Genomic DNA, 26106 nt, shown 5'->3' with positions numbered 1-26106 from the left:
CTCAGTGTACTAAAAGAACCGTCAATTTTCACTATTCAATATTTCCTGACTGTTACTGAGTCCCAGTCCGTGCACAACGCTATGAGAATACAGATTCCCTCTCTAACCTCTATGAATTCACAGTTTAGTGGGGAGAAAGGCACACAAACAATTAAAGTAGGTAAAAATAAAAGTAGTGGAAAACGTCGCTTTGAGAAACAGCATATACTCAAATTAATACCCATTTTCTAAAAGTCTTGAGTTGTTTCAGCAAACACAATACATGGTGAAAAAAAACAGTACTCCAAGGAAGAACTCTTGGTTTCACAATTCTTAACATATTGTAACGTGACTTTTGGCACGTCATTCTTAACCAGGGTTGGTTTTAGTCACCTCGTCTAAAAATGTCAGTATTAGCAACCTAAATCCGAATCATTTTACCAGCATAAACTAAATTGTATCTAGTGGTTCTTCTGGGTCAAAGATCCACAATATTCACATACTCATCCATCAAGTTACCCAAGTAATCATGGCCCAGGAAACCACTACGATTAAGCTAGATGAATTAGCGTTCCTAAGCTGAGATAAGCTTTAAACTTGTGAACTCAGAAAATGTATTACAGTAGCCACGGTACAGCCTTATAAAATGAACAAGAATAGTTGAACATTTTGTGTATCATTCTAGTACCATACCCGTGTGAATTTCCTACCAGGAATCCGAGTTTCTGCACTACTGGAACCACGCCTCCCAGAGAAATCAAGGAGACACCAGAAAAACCTCCTCAAGGGACAGGGAAAAAATCACAGACAAGCTTTCTTTCCTTCTCACCTCCCCCCCAAAAAAGCCCAGTGTTTTTCTTCCCCTCCAGCTATGCAGCTGCACACAGCAGAGAAGTACAAGATTAGCATCATCTGCATTTCATTCCTTTTCTTTTGCAATAGCTACTCGCCTATAATAAACAGACCTTGTGCTCAAGGGAGAATTTACTTCCCCGTCCAGTAAAAATGAAGTTCCTTATTTTCACTAACAACGCGGTCTCCAATCAACACCCAACCTCCCCGGGGGGTGGGTGAGACCAGGCACGCCTCTCCCTGCCACCAGTGCTGCAAGCCTGACGACCCACACCCTAGGAATTGTCCCACTTTCCGAGCCCCTTGTGCTCGAGTGGCGAGGCTTCGGGGGACAGCGGAAGAGGCCGGGGATTTGGCGTGCACACCAGGGGGGCCCGGGAGCGCCAGGCTGCCTCGGCTGGCAGGGGGTTCGCGGAGGCGGAAGGGGAGCGGCGAACCCCGTGCCACCCCCACTTACCCACTTTGTCCTTCCCGTACATGTGCCCGGCCACCTGATGCGAGAGGGGTACGCAGCCGTTGAGGAAGCGGAGTCTGCCGCCCGCCGGCTGCGGTGTGCCCTCAGGGGTGGCCTCGATCGCCGGTGGGGTCCGCATTTCTGGGGGACCCGGCGCCTCGACCCGGAGGGGGGATGGTGGCTCTGTTGCCATAACGGAGAGCAGAAGCGGTAGCGGCAGCGAGAGCAGGGAAAAAAACAGGGCAAGGAAGGAGCGCCGGAGAACCCGGGGGTCGCTCAGGCTAGGGCGCGAGGAGGCCCGGGGGTTCCCGCGGCTGGTGCCCGCTGAGGCCTGGGGAGGGGGCCCATGACGCCGTGGGGACGCGGGCGCTCCTCTGTCCAACTCTCGGCGGAGCGCGGCTCCCGCTCCTGCTTCTCTGCCGCCGCAGCCGCTGGCCCAGGCGCTGCCCGGTAGACAGAACCGAGCCGAAGAGCAGCAGCAGCGGCGCCCCGCGCTCCCTGGGGCCCTGACGGCGACGGCGGCCCCACCTCCTGCGCCCCCGCCCCCTCCCGCCGTCCTCCAGTCCCCTCAGCTGCCGCGCGCGCGTCAACGCCGCCTGCACCGCCGCTACTGAGCATGCCCAGAGGTCGTCCGACAGGACACCCCCCGGCCATCAGATGGGAAGGCGCGCGGCGCTGCCGGGACCTGGCGACGGCGAGCAGGGATGGGGCGAGCGCACTCGTGTTCCTTCTCACCCCCACCTCGCGGGCATTTCGAAGTCACGCGTGCTGCTGTGGCTTCATTCATTCAACACGCTTCTCAGCGCGTCAGCTCAGAGAAGCCAGGGACTTCCAAGTGTGCGGAGCAGTGCGGCATTAGAATTGCAAGGCACTAGCATTACCAAGGGTGGCTCTAAAGGCCACCCCTAACTGCACTCAACTCCCTCCAACTCCCACCCCGCACAAAAACAGCAGAAGTTAAAGCAGGCAGCTTATTAGAAGATGCGCCTTCAAAATACCCTTCTAGTTAATATCAGCCCCCCTCCCCGGATTGCTGTCTCTAAACCGCTCTTACCAAAAAATAAAACATATAAAAATAAAATAAAATTGGAACCGACACTAATTTCAGACTGTAAAAGAGAAAAATCCTAATTTTTTTAAGTGAACACGTTGTTTAAAGAAAGGAGCAAGTTTTTTCTCTCTCCAACTCGACCTTTAAGACAGTGCAGGTTCCAAGGTCCTGAGTAGATAATTATATCAAAAGCAGGAGAAAGGGATAGACACCGGTAGCTAAGCGAGGTTCTGGAATGGGACTCAGTGACTCAGTCATTGATTCCTGTATGTCCGCCACTGGCGTGTTATATAAAAGCTGGACCTGGCCTTGAAGGTAAATCGTCACAAGCCCCAAGCAAGAAAAACTGGGGTCAAATCTTAGGTATCTGATTAAAGTAAGTGTCCTATTAACACCTGTCTCTGCCCCCAGAAGCCCACACACCTGGAAGAGACGTAAAATCTGGCCTGGATTCCCTAATCCCAGGGCCCTGCCCCTCCGCTTCAGGGCCGCGCCCCTCGGCGTTGCGCAAACTCTGTTGCTACCTAAGTCTTTTCCTCGTCCCCGCTCCGGTGGCTGTCAAAATCTGGAGTCCAGACTTCCTTAAGGCCCAAGGCACAGCTCCACGCATGCTCAGCACCTACCAGGGTCGAGCTCACACACGTGCTTACGACCCGCCGCGGCGCCTGCGCGGTAGCAGCGCAGAGTCGGTGCCCTTAGTACGGCGCCGGCACCTTTAGTCTCGCCGGCAGCGCGAACCCGTTTGTGCTCGGTATCCTAGTGCACACGCCTTGCAAGCGACGGCGCCATGAGTCTGACTTCCAGTTCCAGCGTACGAGGTGAAGTGGGGCCTGGGAGCGGGTGAGGCTGGTGAGGCTCACCGTTTGCTGCGCCCGCAGCTCAGCTGGGTTGTTTTACCACTGCCGTACGCGCCCGCTGGTCCTATAACCTTGAGATGCAGAAGGGCAAGTGCTCGGCCCGACTGCGAGCTCCGGCCCGGAAAGGGAAAGGGGGCGAGGTCAGGGATGGATTGATGGTTTGGGGCCATGCCAGACCAGAGTCCACGTTTCCCCCAACTAGCCAAACCGTAACACCTAATGACCGCGCCGCTAGCTTTTCTTCTTCTCTTCTAAGACGTTTTCATATCCTTAAGTCACAGAGCCCGGAAAGGAAGGAAAGGTGGGAGAAAACAACAGCAAACCTGTTTACCCTTCTCCTGTTTCAGTCAGCGTCGGGCCACAACGTCGATTTCCTGCAATCCTGAAGCATTGCATGACTAATCACATCTTAGTTTTGCAGATTTTTTTTTCCAGGGATGAAACCCAATCCGAGGTCTTTAGTTTTCCCAGTTTTTTGTTATGCCCCTGGCATCTGGCACTCGGTGGCAGCAGTCCAGGATAAAGGATTGAAACCCGCGTTCGTTGAACCTTCAGCTTTCTGAATCTTCTTTCCCCTATGCTAGTACTTAGCGTTTGGAAACAGTATTTCTCAGAAAGTCCCTTATGATAAAATTAGGAGACTTTATAAGCAGTCATTTAGTGTGGAGTTTCACTTTATAACCATTCTTGGTGATGTTATAGTTGTTGATATAATACTGTGTACCAGACACACGGTATGTGTGATCTTTGCCCCTCTATAAAACACCACTTCGCAAGGTTTTGAGTAAAGGCAAAGAGATTGTCCAGAGGTTAATTAAAAATACGTTCAGTAAATATTGAGCATCTGTAGTGCCAGGTAATGTAAAGTCCCTACTAACTTGAGACCTACTTTTTTAATAGGTAGTTTCCAAAAATTGAAGAGTTCCACTTCTGTTGACAAAATTTACCTGGCTAAGTAAGGGTGATATTCCATGACATTTCGAAGTTACTAATGATATAGAGATTATTATTTGCAAAAATTATTTTAAAGGATACTTATCTTGAGACTTTTTTTAATAGAGGTAGCTTGGTGCATTTAAAATAGGGTGTGATTTTTGTTTTTGTTTTTTGGAAAACTATGTTCTCTTGGGAGTAAGACTTGTGAAATGAGATGTTCGTGTGACTTGTGCCGCTGATATTTTTAATTTTACAGGAAGACTGCACATGTTTGAGGTGGACCAAAAGATTCCACAATGTGTGTTTAAAATGTGGGATCATTTTATGTACATGAACACTAAACGTTATTTAGGTTGCATATTATTGAAATGTGAAACAGGTGAACCCCTAGGACTTACCACTATCTGCAGGCTAGTCTGCAAGATTTCTTTTTTAAACAAGTTTTTTTGTTTTGTTTTGTTTTTCAAGTCTAACCATAGAGGAATTCAAAGGCAACTTTCCCAATCATTTTCCATTGCCTAAGGAATAGGAAATCACTGAAGTAGGTTATTGGCTTCAACTGGAAGTATTCAGCTTTGTTATGAGGAGTGACTACTATCTATTTTTTGAGACAGAGTCTCACTCAGTGGCCCAAGCTGGAGTACAGTGTTATGATCATAGCTCACTGCAACTTTGAACTCCTGGGCTCAAGCCGTCCTTTCTCCTTGGTCCCCTGGCTTCCCGAAGTGCTGGGATTACGTATGTGAGACACCACACCCTGCCATGACTACTTTTTTATTTCACCAAAAAGCATACAGGTTGTCATGAGGACTGTAGGGAGAGGCCCAAAGCCTGTGTCAATCTCTTCTATCAACACTTCCCTCCTCAATATAGTAATAGGTAGGCAGGGTAGGGACAGAGAATGTCAAAGTGATTTAACTTTTAATGTTTAGATCACACAAGTTTGGTTCTACTCTCAAACTTTAAACCAAATTTATTCCTACAGATTGAAAAGCACTTTAGATCTTTTAATTGAGGGGAAGATATCATGTCTCTTCTCAATTAAATGAATTTGTAATTATAAAGGGCTTAGAATGGTATGTGACAATGGTAAGCACTATATAAATATATGTTAAATATAAAGTGTGTACATATATGCATAACTCTTGTTCATCTTCAGAAGAAAAATAAAAGGTAGTTTATAAATAAAATTTTACGGGGACCAGGCCAGGACTGGAATTACGCAGAGGCAATGAGAATGAATGATTGGAACTGAAATACTCTTAAGATCCTGATCACTGAGATAGCTCTTGATACCAGTATGGTCGATAAGACCATTAATTTATTATATTTTCTAGTACTAAGTGGCCTTCACTGCCTACTTGTCCAGTCTCTTATGATTCTTCCTCGTATCCAAATAGATGACCTTTCTGAACATCATCCTGCTCCTTGATAACTCTAGCACTCACTGATTGCTTTCACCCTTAACTCTTTCCCTTCTGTTTGCAAGGAAGATGTTAACTCTTAGGCTGTTCTCTCTCCATGTCCTCCAGATGCCATTTTATTTTGCTTAAATCTTTGCCTCAGTGATACCTGTTGCTCGTAAATATTTAGCGCCTCATGAAGATTTTCTTCTCTTCAGCCTAAAGTCAATCATAATTCACCCTCATCTTTAAAAAAAAAAAAAAGCCAACTAAACTAAACTAGATAATTTTAAAAGGCCTTCCTTAACCTGCCTTCCCCTGAAATCACTTTTTTTTAATTTACCCTCAAGTTGCAACATAGGGATTTGTCTCTTCATCTTGTATTTCGTTATCTATCCCAAACCCTGATCATTACAATGCTTGTAACCAAAATTACTTTCATAAATTCTTATTCTCTTTTATATTCTTGTGTATTTTATTGAAACTAATTTTCTAATTAATTTAACCTCAACATAGGAGAATATTGTTTTGGTTCACTAAATTCACCAAGTCATTTAAAGTCACTATTTAAGGGTTTGTTTTTGTCTGAAAAGGAATGTATGGATCATACTGAAAATAAAGGGGATAGCTCCTGTAAGTTATAAACAATAAATGAAAAATAAGAGGGCTGGGCGCGGTGGCTCACGCCTGTAATCCCAGCATTTTGGGAGGCCGAGACAGGCAGATCATGAGGTCAGAAGTTTGAGATCAGTCTGGACAACATGATGAAACCCCATCTCTACTAAAAATACAAAAAATTAGCCAGGCATGGTGGCACATACCTGTAGTCCCAGCTACTCGGGAGGCTGAGGCACGAGAATTGCTTGAACCTGGGAGGCAGAGGTTGTGGTGAGCTGAGATCACGCTACTGCACTCTAGCCTGGGCAACGATGTAAGACTCTGTCTCAAAAAAAAAAAAAGAAGAAAGAAAAATAAGGGGGGAGTTTGGAGCTATAGATTGGCCAAATTGATGGTTGTTAGAGCTAGTTGAGGGTAAATGGGGTTCATTATAGTATTCCCTGTGTGTGTCTGAAATGGTCCATAATAAAGTTTTTTTAAACATAGCTTCTTATATTTGCCTGAAGTTTTTTGTTCGTTTGTTTTTAATATATGTATCAGAGAGTAAATTCCACACCCTGATACAGCAGGTTAAGACAAAGGTAAAGATAAGTCATTTAGTGTAAGAGCAATGCAGTGTAAGGACAGAAAAATTGCACATAGTAATTGCAAATTTAAAGTAGTCATCCATTATTTCTTTTGACTCAACCAACATTATTGAATACCACTTATATGCCAGGCCTTGAGAAAAAAAAAAATTACCAGGCACAGCCTGCCAGCCTATGGGAGATCTAAGGGAAGGAAGAGTTTAAACACAGCTCCCCTCCCCCTCTCCTGACAGAAGAGGAGAAACATGATTCTATGGCAGTTGATGGTTGGCTGGAGAGGGCAGTTTAGAGCAGAAAAGGGGCTAAGGTAAAAGAAGCTGAGAGAGATTTCTAAGTTAAAGCAAAATAATGCTCACGGTAAAAAAAAAAAAAAAAACAAAGATTGGGTTATAAACAAGGCTGTTGAGTTTGGGAACAAGTCCATGTTTTCTCTCTCTCTGAATAATTTTAAAGAGAAAACCAAGTATTATACAATAGTACGCCAATGGAAGAATAAGCAAATGGAAGGATTATTTAGAAATTATTAGAAGTGTTACCTTTCTCAACATTTGTGATCTTTAATGGTATTTGTGTAGATACAAAGCAGGTTACACAAGGTCTGGTAGGGTGGGGTTTGACCTAACTACAGGAATTAACTGTTCCTTGAGAAATGTCTATAGAAAAGAAAAGTGAGGGCCAGGCATGGTGGCTCATGCCTGTAATCCCAGCACTTTGGGAGTCCGAGGCAGGCGGATCACCTGAGGTCAGGAGTTCAAGACCAGCCTGGCCAACATGGTGAAACCCCGTCTCTACTAAAAATTCAAAAATTAGCCAGGCGTGGTGGTGGGCACCTGTAATCCCCGCTATTCGGGAGGCTGAGGGAGGAGAATTGCTTGAACCCGGGAGGCGGAGGTTGCAGTGAGCTGAGATTGTGCCATTGCACTCCAGCCTGGGCAACAAAGCAAGACTCCATCTCAAGGAAAAAAAAAAAAAAGTGAGGGTGATCCAGAAGAGGCAGAAATAATGCTCAGGGGCTGGGTGCCATGGCTCACACCTGTAATCCCAGCACTTTGGGAGGCCGAAGTTGGTGGATCACTTGCGGCCAGGAGTTCAAGACCAGCCTGGCCAACATGGTAAAACCCCGTCTCTACTAAAAAAAAAAAAAAAAAAAAAAAAAATTACAAAAAATTAGCCAGGCGTGGTGGTGCATACCTGTTATCCCAGCTACTCAGGAGGCTGAGGCAGGAGAATCGCTTGAACCTGGGAGTTGGAGGTTTAGCCGAGATCACGCCACTATACCCTAGGTTGGGCAGTAGAAACTCGGTCTCCAAAAAAAGAGAAAAACAAAGAATGCTCAGGATTTTTCTAGATCCCAAGTCTGAACCAGTATCTGAAAGGTGCCAACAGAAATATCCATCTATCTGTGTATAATTTCCTTTTCCTTTAGAGTTGTCAGTGGCATCCACAGCTGTTTGCCAGAAAAGACTGATTCAGGCTGCAGTCATGAAATGATAAAATAGCAACTTTTTTTTTTTTTTTAACTTCTGAGAACTATTGCATTTGTCCCTAATGAGATTAGAGAATTAGAATTTGGAAAGGGAAAAAAAAAAAAGAAATGGGAATTGTTTTCTCAAGACCTCAGAGCAAATACAAAGCTATTTTGCTCGAGCACATGGTACTGCGACATTTGCACAGGGTCATAAGTGACCCTTGCTGGGGAGTAGGGGGTAGAGCACAAAGTGTGTGTTTTGATTCCCCATGTGTATTTTGATGCCCCCATGGGGCAGCTAATCTTGGGGATCTGGAGTCAGTTTCCATTTCTTTCAATGATGCCTTTGGTGTTACCCCTTTTCCATGTCAGTTATTCTGTCATCTCTCCCACCATCACAAAATCCAAGGGAGGTGAAGCTTAAAAAGAAAAGTCACCTGTGGGTGCAGTTGGTAAATTATATGAGAAAAAAGAATGCAAGAAGAATGTTTTAATGACTAGAGAGATTGTTTTCACCTATCATGATGGGTTTCAAGTAGAAATTCCTATAGTATTCTCTTTTTAGATCATGAAACAAATTAATACTAGCCAATGTAGTTCTTTGGATCTCTCAGGACTTTTTGCAATATGCAGGTGCCATCCCAACAAATATGTTATGAAGTCCTTTATAATTCACCTAAAAAGTAAAGTGTAACTTAAATCGACGGCATTAAGGAAGTTATTTTAGTCTTTTAGGATATTGCCCCCCTTTAAGTTTGTACTAAAGACGATGTTCAGCAAATGTTAACGGTGCATATAGTATGCAAAGCATCATTTTAGCCCATTTTGTGATAGGTACATTAGCTATTCAGAGTGGCTTTCCATTAGCTAAGAAGTGAATTGCTGCAGCTCCTGGCAGAGGGAATGTTTTCTCAAGAAAGTTCCATGGTAAATAACATTAGAAAGGAAGATCATGAATCTAGCTAGAAGTCATAGCAAAGTTGCAGATCTGCTTGGAATAACCACAGGGTAATGCCATGAAGTGGCACTAAAATTTGAGATAAATCTACACATAATGTGTACCTACTTAAAAAACGTCTTCTGATGAAGCCAAAGGTTTGAAGCTGTCAGATGATATATTAACTTGTCTTCTCAGTCATGCAGGACCTGGGAAAGACGAAATGTTAATGTCTATTAGGGAATTATAGCAAGAAAGAATGGAAATGTTATGGGAAGGACAACAGTATAAATTAATTTGTTAAGAAAAGTACTACCGTGGTTGAAAATAAAATCCAAGGAACACGTTAATTAGAAAGCGAGGATAAACCAGAAGAGGCGGAAATTATGCTCTCTTACGAGATGAGCAAAATGCAGGAATAATTTAGATAAAGTCTAAATTATTAAATAAACTAGAAAAGAAGACCAAATATACAAGAGACTGAGAATGATCCTTTCTATTACAGTTTTAGAAGACTGAGCTCCAGTTTTATGTAATGTACTATTAGGTATGGTGAAATAAGAAATTTGACTCAATAGTGCAAGTAAACTATACAACTAATTATTCATTATGTGTTTTTATTTGGCCTTGGAATGTGTTTTTTTGTACTTATCTCTCTAGGGTTTTATTTGATAGTCTGGGAACTTATTTGAAACACTGAAGATCTGACTCAGGAAGTGCTGGGAAGGAGTCCAGTGTGTTTATCCTGACCCCTGTTCAACCTCTTCCTGCAGCCCACTCCATGCTGAGAATAGACAACTCTCCTCTGAGGCTGAGGCTAACCAGATTATGCAGAACTTTCTTCTCTCCAACATTGCCAGGAGCTGGGGTAGTTGTTAAGCCCTTGGGTTTCTAAAGACTTGAAAAGCTGCTTGAAAAGAATAACTAGATGGCTTGTTAGTCAAACAGTTTTTTTTATTATTAGAAAGCAAAACAATGCCATTAAATTTAAAATGAATTTTATAGGAAATTAAGATAAATTTAGAATTTATTTAATGAGAATATAACTATACTTATATTAATCATGTTTTCTACAAAAAATGAAGTTAGTACATTCTGATTTTTATTTTAATGAGAAAACACTTTGAAATTTTAAAAAAGGACTTTTGAATGAAGAATGACTTTGAAACCTGGAATCCTGCTACATATATTTCTTTGAGTGTTTAACATTAAGGGTGGTTTTGTTTGTTTGTTTGTTTGTTTGGGTATCATTTCTCTTATAACTTTCTGCAATAGTTGCAAGTGAGTTTTGGTAAATTAAATCATTTACAAATCACTAAGGGATCTTACTATTTAAACTCAAATGAGTCATTTTGTTAACATAACAAAATGTTATTTGTAATCTGAATTTTTATGTTTCAGGGCTTTTTCTTTTTTTTAAGCAATAAGTAACTGCAAGTTCACATGTTATTTAAAATCTACTTATAAACACTTTTTAAATGATTATTGAGCCTTGGGTTTTTTTTAACTCCAGCTCTAAAATAATAGTTTTAAGTTTCTTCTTCTTAATGTAGCTGTCATCACTCAGCAGAAAATACACAATTGCTTCAGTAAGGGCCAGGGAAAGTCATAACAAAGGACTATTATACCAGTGTTTTCTGGTCATTTTGTTAACATTAAAAACCTTGGACTATTAGGATGCTTAATACTCAAAAACTGGATTTTCTGAACATTCATGTGATATTATTAGTGTATATTTTGGTTTTGATAATTATTTTTTTCCTTCCCTGCTCTAGTTGAATGGATCGCAGCAGTTACCATTGCTGCTGGGACAGCTGCAATTGGTTATCTAGCTTACAAAAGATTTTATGTTAAAGATCATCGAAATAAAGCTATGATAAACCTTCACATCCAGAAAGACAACCCCAAGATAGTACATGCTTTTGACATGGAGGATTTGGGAGATAAAGCTGTGTACTGCCGTTGTTGGAGGTCCAAAAAGGTGAGGAAAGCCATTTCTTCATACAGTACCATTTTAAATGTTATATTTCTTTTTAAATTATTCTATCAGACTTGTATCACCAGATATTGTTATGATATCCCTTTTTTGTTGTTGTTGAGACAGAGTCTATTCTGTCATCCAGGTTGGAGTGCAGTGGTGGGATCTCGGCTCACTGCAACCTCCACCTCTGGGTTCAAGCGATTCTTGTGCCTCAACCACCGAGTAGCTGGGATTACAGGCATAAGCCACCACACCTAACCTGTTATAATGTCCCTTTTCTCTTTCTTTTCTTTTCTTTTCTTTCTTTCTTTCTTTCTTTCTCTTTTCTTTTCTTTTCTTTTTCTTTTTTTTTGAATCCTATTCTTCTTTGTCTTCCATACACTCTTAAAGGAATATATTTTCTAAAATATCTAACCAGTATGCAGTAGAATTACATTGTACCTTCATCGAGTTCAGGCAGATTTAACCATACTCTTGGCCAAAGAAAAGAGGAAAATCCCTTTAATTTGCTCTTAGGATTTCTTAGCTTCCACTGTCTCAGAAAGTGGAGTGTACAGCCTAATCACAAAGAGAAGCAAAAGAAGTAAAATATTTTTTTGAGCTTTCAAACACCGGATACTAAGACAAGTGTTAGAAATTTGCAAAGAAACTTCTTTAAAATTACCTGTAAAAACTTACCTGGTAAATGTCCTATGCCTTCTTTCAGCTGCAACTCCTCCAGTTCAATATCTAACAATATAGGATCCTAAAATCTTATTTTCTTATATGAGAATTGTGTTTTATCAAGTCCCTTTTGAAAGTGTCATCTATGAAACCTGCAGGTTTTAGACATGATAGCAGCTAGTGATCCACCGTTGATAAAATACTGTCTCAAGCATCTCAAAAGGATTTGTACACCGAATGACTTCGGGATTTCTGGTGTGTTGTGAGAAATATGGTATAAACACTGTACTACCACTCTTAGCATTCAAATAAAATGGATTTCAGCAGGGCGTGCTGTCTCACACCTGTAGTCCCAGCACTTTGGGTGGCTGAGGCAGATCACTTGAGCCCATTAGTTCAAGAGCAGCCTGGGCAACATAGTGAGACCATCTCTTAAAAAAAAAAAAATAGCCAGGCATGGTGGCATGCATCTGTAGTCCCAGCTATTCGGGAAAGTGAAGCAGGAAGATCACTTGAGCCCAGGAGATAGAGGCTGCAGTTAGCTGTGATTGCACCACACTGCATTCCAGCAACAGAGTGAGACCCTGTCTCAAAAAATAAAATACAATGGATTTTACAAAAAAAAAAAAAAAATGACGTTAAAGGGCCCTCAAAAAAATCAATAAAAATGATGTATCTGTTTCTCAAAGCACGTTATGTTTGGGATCTTGGGATCTCTTCCCATAGTAGAGGGTCATTTTCACAAATAACTTGTCACAAATATGGAAGAAGCCACATACTAGGTACAGGTTAAGCTGTACCTTCTTATTTGGATTTCTCTAATCCAAATAATCCAAAAATTTGAAATCTGAAAGGCTCAAAAATTTGAAATGTTTTGCACACTGACATGATACCACAAGTGGAAAATTCCACACCTCACCTCATGTGACAGTTCACCAGTTGAAGTCAAAACACAGGCACACAAGACACAGTTAATTCAGTGACCCAAAGGGAAAAAAAGGCCCCCCAGCTGCTGATGTCGGTATTCTGGTGGTGCTACTATGCTGCTGAATTTCCCGGAGCACTTTTTTTTTTTTAACTGAATTAATGGTATGGTATGTTTTTTACTGTTAAGTACTCACATGTGAATACACGCAAGAAAATGTTTGCTTATCAGTAGCATATAAATTCGTAGTCGGGAATGATGGTGATGCAAGATAACCAGAGATTGTCCACATGTGTGACTGAGATAGTGACACCTTTGCTTTCTGATGGTTCATTGTATACAAACTTGGTTTCATTCACAAAACTGTGTAAAATAGTGTATGAAATTACTTTCAAGCGGCTGGGTGTGGTGGCTCGCATCTGTAATCCCAGCACTTTGGGAGGCTGAGACGGGTGGATCACGAAGGTCAGGAGATCGGCTCCTGGCTAACACGGTGAAACCCCATCTCCACTAAAAATACACAAGGTTAGCTGGGTGTGGTGGCAGACGCCTGTAGTCCCAGCTACTTGGGAAGCAGAGGCGGGAGAAAGGTGTGAACCCGGGAGGCGGAGCTTGCCTTGAGCCGAGATCTAGCCACTGTACTCCAGCCTGGGCGACAGAGCAAGACTCCATCTCAAAAAAAAAAAATTACTTTCAGGCTACGTGTGTAAGGTATATATAAAACATAAGTAAATTTTGTGTTTAGGCTTGGATCCCATCCCCAGAGATAACGTCATTAGGCATATGCAAACATTTCAAAAGTTGAAAAAATCTGAAATCCAAAACTCTTCTGGTCCTAAACATTTTCTTTTCATTTTCTTATGACCAAGTATTTCAGATAAGGGTTACTGAACGCACAGTAGAAAGCATATTTCACTCCTTTCTCCCAATAGGTTTGCTGTTGTACAATCCAGTGATAAAGTACTTAGGTTATGCCATTTTGTTCAAGAACTCCTTGATGAGTATATTGAATATAAACCAAAAATTAATAGGCCCATTACAACAAATTATGAAGAGCACTATTCATTTGGAATTTGGAATTGTTGATAAGTACTAGTGAGGTTACTAGAAAATAATAAATACATCTAGTAATACATCTAGAAATTGTGGAATTTCTAAGTTGGAGTTTTATAGTTCTTTAGTCAGTGATCTTCAATAGTTCATTTGCTATCTACTATATGTGCATGCGTGAGAAACATTAAAGAGTAAAACATGTCACAGATGTATATAGTACATGCAGTGTAAGTGGTCTAAATAAATGGAAGCTAAGAGGAAGAAATTACACCATGAGGCTGGATGCAGTGGCTCACACCTGTAATCCTAATACTTTGAGAGGCCAAGGCAGGACGATCACTTGAGGCCCGGAGTTCAGGACCAGCCTGGGCAACATGGTGAGACCCAGTCTCTTTTTTTTGTTTGTTTGTTTGTGTGTTAATTAAAAATAGACCACATCTTCTGGTAAAGCATAGTCATATACTTGGGAGTCAAATTGCTCTGAGAAAAACTGGTAGCATTTGAATAAACTGCATATATTGGAGACTCTCAAAATCTGCAAGAAAGGACTTGTGAACAAAGGTGAAATGGATAAAGAATCTAGTCTGGTTCTTGTACTGCCCTCCCCCCAAGGAATAAATCTAAATTAAGGAGAGTCTTGAGGACAGTGTGAGGAGTTTGTGACTCCAGACATGGGAGCTCCTTGACAGGGGTTTCAAACATAGAGTTATGATACTTTTACCAGGGTGCTAGCTATGGAAATGGAGACAAATGAGCACACATGAAACATTTCGGGGAAAGGATCAGCGAAATGCACTGACTTCTGTGTGAAAGACTAGGGGAGAAAAACTAAAGCTCATTGAAGGATCTAAGCATGTAGGATTAGAAGAGCGTTATGCCATTAACAGAAATAAGAGATTCGAGGTGAAAGGCTAATTTTCCAGGACAGCTATAAGTTCTGTTTCAGAGAGCAAATTTGAGGTGGTAGTTGAATGGAAATACACAGCAGACAACGTGAAATGTGAGACATCAGGGTTGGAGATAGAGATCAGCAAACTGATGAGTCAAGTGTAGGAATGCAACTGATCTTTGATATGGATAAAAATCAAGGGCTAAATATGAAATCTTGGGGAATTTTCTGCATTTTGGAAAGGGCACAAGAGCCGTTTAAGGAGATGGAATGGGCCAGAGTGGTTAGAATAAAACTAAAAATACCATAGCTTCAAAGTAGAAGAGGGAAAAGTTTGAAAGATTTAGTACTGAACATTGGCCTATGCAAAGACAACTACGTGAATAGACAAGACTATTAGATTAAGCAATTGCCCTTTTGGTGTCATTTCAACAGAGTAATTATAATAGAAGCTATATCCAAGTGAGTTAAAGTGTGAATTAACTAACAAAGAAATGACAGAAGTCTATGTCAGATTTTCAGTAGATGCAACAGTGAATGGAAAGAAAAGTAAGATAATTGCTTGAGTGAACACTACAGCTTGGCTTTGAGATCAAGTAAAGCGTGTTTGCTTTGATTCGGTTTTCCCAGAGGGCAAAGAATCCAATGAAGTAAATGTGGGCTTTCATGAACTAAGATCTCAAATATTTTGGGAAGAATCACCCATGGACACAAACTAGTGGTGTAAATGTTTATTAGACTTTATAATTCAAAACATTCCAGGATTATTCTTTCATTTTACAATTTAGAGTTTCCAGATGGTTAGGCCAGAGACTACCATTTCCTGTAGGTGAACTTCAGGAGAGGGAATGAGACCAGTCATTTTATTTCCAGTTTTCTCATGCCTTTTTTTTTTCCCTCTGGCTTATCTTTCATGCCATTTAGTGATCCTCTTTGTGTCTTGAATTTGTCAGTTCTGAATTTTCATTGCATCTTGGGCACTTATTCCTGGATTAATCAATTAACAGTTTGCTTTGAATATTATCCAAGTTAACAAATGTTGTTTTTTTTTTTTTTTTTTTTTTTTTTGAGACGGAGTCTTGCTCTGTCACCCAAACTGGAGTGCAGTGGCCAGATCTCAGCTCACTGCAAGCTCCGCCTTTCGGGTTCATGCCGTTCTCCTGCCTCAGCCTCACCGAGTAGCTCGGACTATAGGCGCCCGCCACCTCGCCCGGCTAGTTTTTTTTTGTATTTTTTTAGTAGAGACGGGGTTTCACCGGGTTAGCCAGGATGGTCTCGATCTCCTGACCTCGTGATCCACCCGTCTCGGCCTCCCAAAGTGCTGGGATTACAGGCTTGAGCCACCGCGCCCGGCAATAAATGTTAATATTCTTCAGACACTTTTGGAAACTCCCCACATTCCTGTGGTTCTAAGGTTATCACACAGGTGCCAAGTCACACACTTGCATGCCAGTTCACAAAGACTAATAAATACCTTTGATTAAGTGGCTACCTTTAGTTTATAGTCAGTAATTTTTCCCTCATACAAACCAGTTGTATTTGTAACAAAATTTAAACATCATTTTACCAATGGAAAAAATGTTATATGCGATACAAACTTCAATTCTAATTCATTCTTAAGGTGCAATCACTAGTAACCTGTTATGTGTCTGTAACATTTTGAGCAGGTTTCTCAACCCCAATGAATCAGATTTCTTAGTAATGTACTGAAATTACTTTTTTAAAAAACATATCCCTCCCTTTTGTCCAGTGCTTCTCTTGCCAGCATTGGTATGTCATCTGATGTTTCAGAAATTGGCTTGGCTTTTTTTTTCTTTTTCTTGAGACAGAGTCTCGCTCTGTCACCCAGGCTGGAGTACAGTGGCGTGATCTCAGCTCACTGCAGCCTCCACCTTCTGGTTTCAAGCAATCCTCGTGCTTCAACCTCCTGAGTAGCTGTGATTACAGGCATGCACAACCATGCCTGGCTAAATTTTGTATTTTTAGTAGAAATGAGGTTTCACCATGTTGGCCAGGCTGGTCTTGAACTCCTGACCTCAAGTGATCCACCCACCTTGGCCTCCCAGAGTGGTGGGATTACAGGTGTCAGCCACTGTGTCCAGACCAGAAATTGGTTTATTTTATAGTACAGTCTTCCCTCAGTGTCCGTGGATTGGTTCCAGGACCTCCCATGGATACCAAAATATGAGAATGCTCAAGCCCCTGATTTAAAATGACAGTATTTGCCTATAAGCTATGCACATAATCCTGTATACTTTAAATTATTACATCATCTCTTGATTACACATAATATCTAATACAGTGTGAATGTAAATAGTTGTTATACTGTATTGTTTAGAAAATAATGACAAGGAAAAAAGTGTACATACTCATTACCCATACAATTATTTTAGCGAGTATTTTCTATCAGCAGTTGGTTGAATCCATGGATGTGGAACCCACAGATACAGATGGGGCCGACTGTATTTCACAAAAGGGCTGTCCATATTTGAAGTGAGAATGAAATGAGCCAGTATAGAGGAAATGATTAAAATGACTACAGGGAAAAATACTATTTGAGACTGTGGTATCTTGACAAAGGCTGGAAGGAAATGAGAGTAAGAGCACAGATGTGAAACTCAGCCTTAAAAAGGAAGAGAGAGTCTTGCTTTCGAAACAAAAAGATGAAAGGACTGTGATGTAAGAGGGAAGGTTATGGGATGTATTTGCTAGATTCCTCTCCCTGCAACTTCAGGTTGGTTACATCATTTGCTGAGTTGTATTATGGCCACCTAGGAGGCAGCTCAAACAAGGACAGCAAAAGAATACAGACTAAGAAGAAAGAGAGGAAAGACTTCCCAGTTAACATCAGGAGCTCAACTGAAATTGAAATGAAATGCAACTGGACATATTTAGACTCATTTTCTTTCATTTACAGTGTAAGATTTGAGTTTGATACTTTTGTCGTTGGTAGTAGGCTTGATCCTGGGTTGTTTGTTGTTGTTGTTGTTGTTGTTGTTGTTGTTGGGGAGGGGGCGGATATTGGGGGAAAAAGAGAAATCCTCCATCCTGTTAATGGCTTAGAAGTGGGTTTTACTGAGTCTTTCTTCATAAAAACGATATTCTGAATGTTGGTGACATTCCTTGGCCAATCCACATAAAGACAGTCTTACAACAATCTTAATTTCATATTATAGTTACTGTCTTAGGTTTACTGAAGTAGGTACATAAGAATGGTATAAAATGTCATAATCTCTAGGGTAGTCTCAAAAAATCTCATTACTTCAGTTTTCTTTCTCAACCAAAACAAGCATATTTTTCTGGACAGTTTATGGTAATGAGCCAAAATGGTGCCAGGCAACTTCCTTGGGACAGAAAATCAAAACTAATACAAAGTACAAAGTTCAGAGAAGGAAGATAGTCTTTAAAAGAAAATTGTTTCAGGTGGAAGAGATAAGTCAAAGAGGAGCATTTATTTCTACCTTGAATTACCCTCAAAACAGAGATGTAACTTGAGATGTGGGACCATTAAAAAGAAATCTTGTGTTTTTATGAAGATCCAAATAGCATTGCTAGCTTTCCAGGTGAAGAGCAAGGATCTCCAGTGTTTTTTCTACTAAACCTTTATTCCAGCTTCTTCTTCTAACCTTTTCTTCCCCACTTTTAAAGATATTTGGGATTTGTAGTGTTCAAATTAGGTTAAAAACATAAAAGGATGTTTTCTGGACATAAAGGAAATTTAGTTTATAGACTTTTTCCAGGATTTGTTAATAAACAAACACTGACATCTTAGAACAAATTAAGTGTCAATACTACATGAACTGAATTTAATATTCTTTGTGTGTTTTTTTCATAATTTAAAACAATTTAACAAATTTCAAAATTTTTAATGAAAAAGGGTTAATAAAATTCTCATTTTTGTACATTATTTAATGTAAAAATTACTGTACTTCCTACATTGTATTTGAAAGTATATAGTGCCAGGCACAGTGGCTTAGGCCTGTAATTCCAACACATTGGGAATGTAATGGGCAATGTAGTGAAACATTGTCTCCACAAAAAAATGTAGAAATCAATTGAGTGGGATAGCATGCACCTATAAGTCCTAGCTACTCAGGAGGCTGAGATGGAAGGCTCACTTGAGCCTGGGAGATTGAGGCTTCAGTGAGCTGCAATTGCACCACTGTGCAATCTAATTTAATCTCTTTTTTAAAAAAGTGTATATCCGCCACACATTATCTTTTTCCTGCTTAGGTCAGAAATAAAGCAAGACACATAACGCAGTAACTGGGGTTAAGTGGTATAAAAAGTACCATTAAAAAATATGTCTCTGAACAAAATTATACGCCTAGTTTACATTTTAAAGGCATAAAAGCTTTATACACTTTAATCACATGAAAGTTTATTAACTAATAACCAGGATAAACTTGCTTTTTAAAGAAATGTTTATTTGTTTATGTGTTTGCTTTTAAGAATATAAGGAAACAGGCTAATTTCAGTTTTTAGGCAGAATTGGGTGATTAGAAAAAGTGTATTCTCACTTTCAATATATGACCTTCTTAATATTTTGTAAGATTTTCTTTGGATATTTTTCTATAGATTTCTCTCCTACTCTGTGTATGGAAGAAAATAATTTGAGAAAATGTTAGTTTCTAATATTTTCAACATAAGATTAAAAAAGAAAAGTTAAACATGCCATTTCAGTAAGTTATTTAGAAATATTTCATTTTTCAGAAATGTAGCCTGTGTGGATTTACAGTGAAGTGTTTTGTGTGTGCTATTTATAAAAATAGAATCTTTACAATGTAAACTTTTATACTCACTGTAAAATCATCTGTGTTTGTTTATTAAACATATGTCACTTTGAAATGCTGTACTTTGCTGTGGGATACATTTTAGTTTAATTTTTATAGCCTCTTTCCTCATCCATGCCAAGAAAAAACTGAAAGCTTAACTATATGTTTTTGCATCAAGGGCTTGTTTCTAATATGAATATACTGTGTACCACATCTTATTGACCTCAAAAAAAGAAATAATGTAAACTTTACATATATTACATTTACACTGCCCTCTATGACAGAATAGAATTTATATCTGGAAATACAAGATATGCCAATGACTTGAGTTTTTCTGTAATTTTTAGCTAATTTAGTGCCTCTTGCAATTATTTACAGATAGATTAAAATTTGATTACTTTAACATGAAGTAGACTTTTGGATATCAAAGTTTAAGATTAAATACCATCGTCAAGTTTCACTGATCTATTATATATTCCCTTCACTGCACATAATGAGGTACTTGTTACTCATAAGGCTAAGACTCCTCTTACTTTACTCTTCTGAGTAGGCTTCTTCAAAGCAACAGCAACAGCGTACCTTAGACTAAACAGTGAAACTCTAGATTCTAGATTGCAGATACATTCAAAACACCAAGATTAATGTAAAGTTGCTAGCTCTCGTCATTTGACATGAAATAGAAATAAAAGATACAAATATAGAGAAACAAAAAAATTACTGATGATTATACCTTCTAAGTGTAAAATCCTGAGGAGTTAAGTAAAATATTATTAAATTCTTATTTTTTCATTTTATAATAGAGAAGGATACACTTGTTAAAAATGATTTTATATAGCAGGAGTTCAGATATGAAAATAACTAATTATAATAGTGTTTAAAAATATGACAGAAATAATCTTACCAGAATATACATGAGATCTAAGAATGAAAACTACAAAAGAAATTAAGACTTGGCAAAAAACATTCTCAAGCTTATCTAGAGGAATAAAGTGATAAAGTTTAATAAAGTTAACAGAGACGAATAATGAAGGAAAACTAGCCCTACAAAACACTGAAATGTTTAAAATACAAATATCCCAGTGTAGTAGGCTGATCAACATAATATAGAACCTATAAATAGGTGCTTTTACATGTATAATTTATTTTGATAAAATTATGAATAAAGGTATTAGTGTGGGAAGCAACACTTTCCAGTAATACTGAAGCAACAGGATCTTAGAACAGCATTTGCAAAGTGTGTTCTACAGAAAGCTATGATAATAGAAATCAAAATTTAAAGTGTCCATAGTCCAGTCACCTTGAGAAACTCTGGGATAAAATTGTGTTTTTTATAGCAAAATTAAAATAATGTGTGCTGTGATTCAAATGGGCTATATGATACGTTTTTTAAACACAGAATGAAACCAAATCAGAGTGTCTTGCAGGATTCAGCTTCTTTGGACCACATTCTGCAAAACAGTGTGTTAGAAATTTAGTTTTGTCCCTTTCCCTCCCACTGGACACCAAAACGTCAGTTATATCTAAAATGTGAAATCATGAAAATGAACAGAAATTTGTATTTGTCACATCTCTAGAAGAAAGCTGTCTCCATGAATGATGTTAAAAAGGGAGATATTGACATATTTGTATGAAAGTGGAGAAATTGAGAATATGAAAAAAAGCAAAATGAAAAGATTTGGGAAAGATGGCTGCAAAAATAACAAAGGGATAATATGCAAATTGATTTTTTTTTTTTTTTAATATTTTTTGAGACCAAGACTGGAGTGCAGTGGCGCAATCTTGGCTCAGCGCAACTTCCACCTCCCAGGTTCAAGCTTCAGCCTCCCGAGAAGCTGGGATTACAGGCACTCGCCACCATGCCTGGCTGATTTTTGTATTTTTAGTAGAGACAGAGTTTCACCATGTTGGCCAGGCTGGCCAACTCCTGACCTCAAACGATCCACCCATCTCAGCCTCCCCAAGTGTTAAGACTACAGGCATGAGCCATTGCGCCTGACCACAAATTGATTTTAAATAAATGAACTTAAACTCTTAGAAGTAAATAGGCAATAGACATATTCACTAGAAAGGAATGTAACTAATATATAAACATAAAAAAGGCCTTCAACACTCATCAAAATCACAGTGAAATTCAATAAATGATGGGTGTATTATGCCCAAGTCAATTTCTTCCTCCTACTAAGTAGTATAGTTTACATATGATGTTTAAGAAAGCCTATATAAGACAGCTAAGAAAATCTTTTATGTGATGTTATGTGAATTAAGCATCACCTTCCACTCTGCCAACCATAATACTGATTTTGAGATTAGATGTTTCACATTCATTCTTTCTCTTCCTAGTTCCCATTCTGTGATGGGGCTCACACAAAACATAACGAAGAGACTGGAGACAATGTGGGCCCTCTGATCATCAAGAAAAAAGAAACTTAAATGGACACTTTTGATGCTGCAAATCAGCTTGTTGTGAAGTTACCTGATTGTTTAATTAGAATGACTACCACCTCTGTCTAATTCATCTTCGCTGGGTTCTAAATGTGGTGTATTGCAAACTGCAACTTTCACATTCATGGCATTTGTCTTGATGAAACATCGTGGTGCACATTTGTTTAAACAAAAAAAAAAAAAAAGGAAAAACCAACCTCGTGGCCTGTGGGTTATTTTGGTCTTGTAAGGATCCGTTTCTTTAAAATATTGACATATAGAGTTGTATCTTACATAGAATATAGTTGTATCTTGAAGTCAACATATTAAATTATTCTCAAAATTATGTATTTTCAGATTGTACTTGTAAGTTTCAAAGAAAAATTACCATCTTTTCATATTAACCTAGAAACTAAATATGATGTGATTCAGCTATATAAATTTCTTAATACAATCTAGGAAAGACCTGTTGTGACCTTGATTTTCTTGACATTGGTAATGACACTGAGAAAGTATGGCTTCTGTTTTTCACAGTTTTCAATCAAAATGATTGATGAATGTTATTCTGCTTAATTTCACAAGTAAGGTCAATAATAAAGGGGTGGTAACTTCTTCGTATTCATCTTCATAGATACTTATTGAAGATGGATCCATTAAAGGAGCTAATAGTGAAAATTTAGTTAAAAGTGATATTATATTTAAATTAGTCATGAAGAATGTCATAAAATCTAATGTTCCAGAATTCTGGCCCAAGGAATGGTAAGCACTTGAACTGAGGACTTTGAAGGAATTGGAGCACATAATGTCAAGCCTTTTGATCACTAAGCCACATATCCTGACAGAAATAGTAGTCACAAGATGAGATCAAAGGCGTGGGAAGATTTTTTTTTTCCCACTCTAGCTAATGAAGCACATGGCTTTTAAATTGTATGATCTTTTTCTTAAAAGCAAAAGTTTGAAAAGTGTTTGTTTATGTAATATTCTTCAAAGACTCAGAGCAGAAACATTGCATTCATTGTTGATTCAGAAAAAAGAAAATATAAAAACAAAACAATTAGCAATAAAAGAGTTAAGACAAATAATTCATAATATTTTTAAAGAGAGATTAGATTTTTGAATTTCATAGGTTAGAAGGAAAATCATGGCAAAATATATAGAAAATCGGGCAAACATAATTGAAATTGATTAAGCTGGTAAACATCTTCATTATTTATTTTAGTTTACATGAATTCTCAGTAGTAGTCAATCACAGGTTTGTACTTGATAAAATCCATTTACCTTGACAGGAATGAAACCTGACATCAACATTCCTCTGTAATATATCATCATGGCTATTTTTAAATACATAGTTTTGTGTATTACTGTAGATAAAAGATGGTAACAGAATTGTACAGTGGTTTTAAGAAGCCTGTGTAACTAACTTGGACATGTCTTTAAGTCACATATTCATCATAAAATCTAAAATCCTACAAACTGATTCTATTAGATTCTTAGGGTAAGTTTTTTCTTTGCCCACCTCCTTTTTGAAATAAGTATGCATGTCAGCAAAACACAGCAATCATGCTTTTAAAGATGAATTGTTTTATAGAAAACTAAATGCATCAGCTCCCAATATTTCTGATAAAGGGACATCCTTCTAACTTAACAGACTGTTCTTTATTTGAATTTGAAATTATATTGTTAGTCATGCGTTTTTGTAATGTCAGGGGGAACCTGGTACCAGTTCTCAAAACTGTAGGATTATATGAGTGTGTGTATATGTATGGCAAAATTATAAATGACCACCTTACTGTGAAATATAGATCTCGAGCATTTTGAAAGGCCAAAATAATTAAGTAAATGTATTTTCAAGGTCATGTTAAAATGTTTACATGCTCTTGAACTAGCATTCTTTTATGATTAAAACCTTTTCAGGTTATTTAACCTAAAAACCAAAGTGAGTGTGGTTAGGTTAATATGAGATTTTTTTTACACAGAAATCATCGTGTGCAATTACTGTTCTAGCTAAGCACCTTAATGCTTCTAAGTGCTTTTCATTTCGTTAAGGCAAGACAAGTGGGACTTTCATCCTTTTTTTCTGTGTCATTTATATTCTGATTACTTCTGAAGAGTTTTTACTAGGTTGAGAAGTTTCTAATGTGAAAAATCTTGTTCATCTGTTCATGCAACAGACATTTATTAGGCATTTGTAGACCATATAATTGAGACAGAGAAACGTTTTGGAGAATTAGAAGCTCACACTATTTATGGCATAGGTTATGTAATTATGGTAATTTATTATTTATTCTCTTGACAAAAACAGCTACAACCATGTATACCTACTGTTTCTACTACAAAGTAGGTGAGATGTTTTGATTTTACGTTAGGTAGGTTTTTGATTTGATTTTGCTTTAAGATAGGCATTGACTATGACTCCTGATGAGCAACATACAGTATTTTGTGCTTGGGTATCTGTGAGGGTTTGTAATTCTAGCTGTCAAAAGCTGTGCTTTTTCTCCTTGATTTTAATACTAGCTGACCTCAGGCAAAGCCACTCATCTCTCAGCCTTTTAAATTGTGAAGTGAATGGACTAAATGGCATTTTAGGCAATTGTTCCCAGATTCTAGACCAAGACTAAATTTTCAGCTCTCCTCAAAGGAAAAATGTAAATAATACTGATAGAAAGCTCAAATTTGATTTTTTATTATGATTATTTCAGCTCTTGTGGTATTGAAGTGTCTTTTATGAAATGTTGATGGTAGTAGCTTGGCAAAATAATAAGGTGGCAGCACAATGTTGGTCCCTACTTTTTTTTTTTTCACTGCTCCATGGAATTTAAAAGTCTGGGAACCACTAAGCCAACATCCTATCTAAAGTTCTGAGACTTATTAAGGTATTAAAATAACAGTTTTATTTTGAGATTTATTTTGTGTTATATGGAATTTTTCATTAGCACAATGTGTTGACGCTTCATGGAAAGTTACTATAAAAAAAAAAAGTCTTTACTTCCATTCGGTTTACCATCATGGATCCAAACCAAGGGTAAAGGCAATATACATCCTAATGTCTTCCCAACCCATAACTTTAATTAAATGATTAAATAAAATACACAACAGGGAGATCGATTGTTAACATGTGTTAACTGAAATTGCCAGGATCACCCTAAAGGGGAAAAAATGTCTAATCAGTGAAGAAATATAAGATTATAAATTAGAAGTGTTGCTATGATGTTAGCTCTTACATCCCTGAACAACAAAAAAGTTCAACCCGAAGCATGGAACAGAAAAATGCTGAGCTTAGAATGTTGTCAGCTAGATATTGTATAAAGTAGATGTTCTTTTTAATACCTGTATCTCTGTGGATGATGTATTTCTAGTTCTTCCAACCTGTCCCTTACAGATAACCAGAAGTCAATTCATGTTAATAGTTTATTCTTTAATTGTGACATCATTTTCATTTGTAAATATGCAGCGTTATGTAGATTCCCAGCTTTTTCATTTAAAATAATTTTGAGCATTGTCCACCTGCCTGAATGCTCATTACTGGGAGGTAAATGATTTTTCTGCTGGTGGTACTGCTTGCCAACAATTTCATAAGCAGTGCTTTATCTAACTCATTATACAAGATAGACATGAGATACAGACAAGAGAGATTATGTCTCTTATGGCTTTATCATCAGTTAAACTTAGCAAAGTCTGTTAAATTTATTTCAGAATCTCCCAACTATGAAAAGTCGAGTTCCACTTATGTCATCCATATCTGCACAGTAATCTTTTTTTTTTTTAATCCTGAACTTTCTTAACAGGTTTCTTCTCTTTATTCTAAACAATAATGCTGTGTGTTTTCCTTGAATACCATGATTTTAAACTTTTAAAATGTCTCAGCCTTCATTTTTCCAATGCAGTCTGCCCTGTAGCCTTCACAGGTACCTTCTATATCTCTTCACTTTCACATCCCTCCCGGCAAAGAACATTTTGATCATTACTTAAAGCAACATCACCCCTTTCTCTTTTAAAACCGTTTCTCTTAGAATCCACAGGGAAGGTGCATCGAGCACAGAAGTTAATACAATTGGCTTTCCATTGCTAGTTACTGCTTTCAGCCTGACCCTGGGTGCCACCTAGTGTTGAGTCTCTGATAATGAAAATATGAAGCCATGTAATATGAATTACATTTCATAATTTAACAATGCCATCCAGTATATGCATTTGGTATATGTCCCTGATCTTGCAGTACCTTTGTACTCCAAAAAGTTTGGTCACTTGCAGCAGTTTACG

At 38.5% G+C, this 26106-nt stretch overlaps 2 protein-coding genes across 4 annotated transcripts in view; one reads left to right on the top strand and one right to left on the bottom strand.

Moving 5' to 3' along the window:
• The window catches only part of IPMK (inositol polyphosphate multikinase), a 78429-nt gene extending 76592 nt beyond the window's left edge, over positions 1-1837 (bottom strand). Inside the window, exon 1 of one of the 2 annotated variants that reach the window (XM_033209768.1) lies at positions 1289-1837. In XM_033209768.1, coding sequence (XP_033065659.1) covers positions 1289-1478 — 190 coding nt within the window. In that variant the 5' untranslated portion in view covers positions 1479-1837. The remainder of the gene's footprint in view (positions 1-1288) is intronic. The other variant, XM_033209767.1, reaches the window with a different exon arrangement.
• Positions 1838-2908: 1071 nt separating this feature from the next.
• Positions 2909-25175, top strand: CISD1 (CDGSH iron sulfur domain 1). 2 transcript variants are annotated; one of them, XM_033209769.1, is made up of 4 exons: positions 6497-7044; positions 9916-10010; positions 10918-11123; positions 21769-25175. In XM_033209769.1, the coding sequence occupies exons 1-4, from the start codon at positions 6983-6985 to the stop codon at positions 21856-21858; spliced, it is 453 nt and encodes a 150-aa protein (XP_033065660.1). In that variant the 5' UTR covers positions 6497-6982; the 3' UTR covers positions 21859-25175. The 2 variants fall into 2 exon arrangements, with proteins under 2 accessions (XP_033065661.1, XP_033065660.1); XM_033209770.1 differs by lacking the exons at positions 6497-7044; positions 9916-10010 and adding an exon at positions 2909-3154.
• The last annotated feature ends 931 nt before the right edge of the window (positions 25176-26106 follow it).

The sequence above is a fragment of the Trachypithecus francoisi genome, unplaced genomic scaffold, assembly GCF_009764315.1.
Source record: "Trachypithecus francoisi isolate TF-2019V2 unplaced genomic scaffold, Tfra_2.0 Lachesis_group9, whole genome shotgun sequence".
Classification (NCBI taxonomy): domain Eukaryota; kingdom Metazoa; phylum Chordata; class Mammalia; order Primates; family Cercopithecidae; genus Trachypithecus; species Trachypithecus francoisi.
This window is presented reverse-complemented; position numbering and strand designations above follow the sequence as displayed.

What these genes read in the sequence shown, in the direction of transcription:
- CISD1 (XM_033209769.1), top strand. Translation starts at nt 6,983, where the DNA reads ATGATTCTATGGCAGTTGATGGTTGGCTGGAGAGGGCAGTTTAGAGCA. An exon ending in CAACATTGCCAGGAGCTGGG is followed by an intron (nt 10,011 to 10,917) that starts GTAGTTGTTAAG and finishes TCCCTGCTCTAG; the next exon opens with TTGAATGGATCGCAGCAGTT. An exon ending in GTTGTTGGAGGTCCAAAAAG is followed by an intron (nt 11,124 to 21,768) that starts GTGAGGAAAGCC and finishes TTCTCTTCCTAG; the next exon opens with TTCCCATTCTGTGATGGGGC.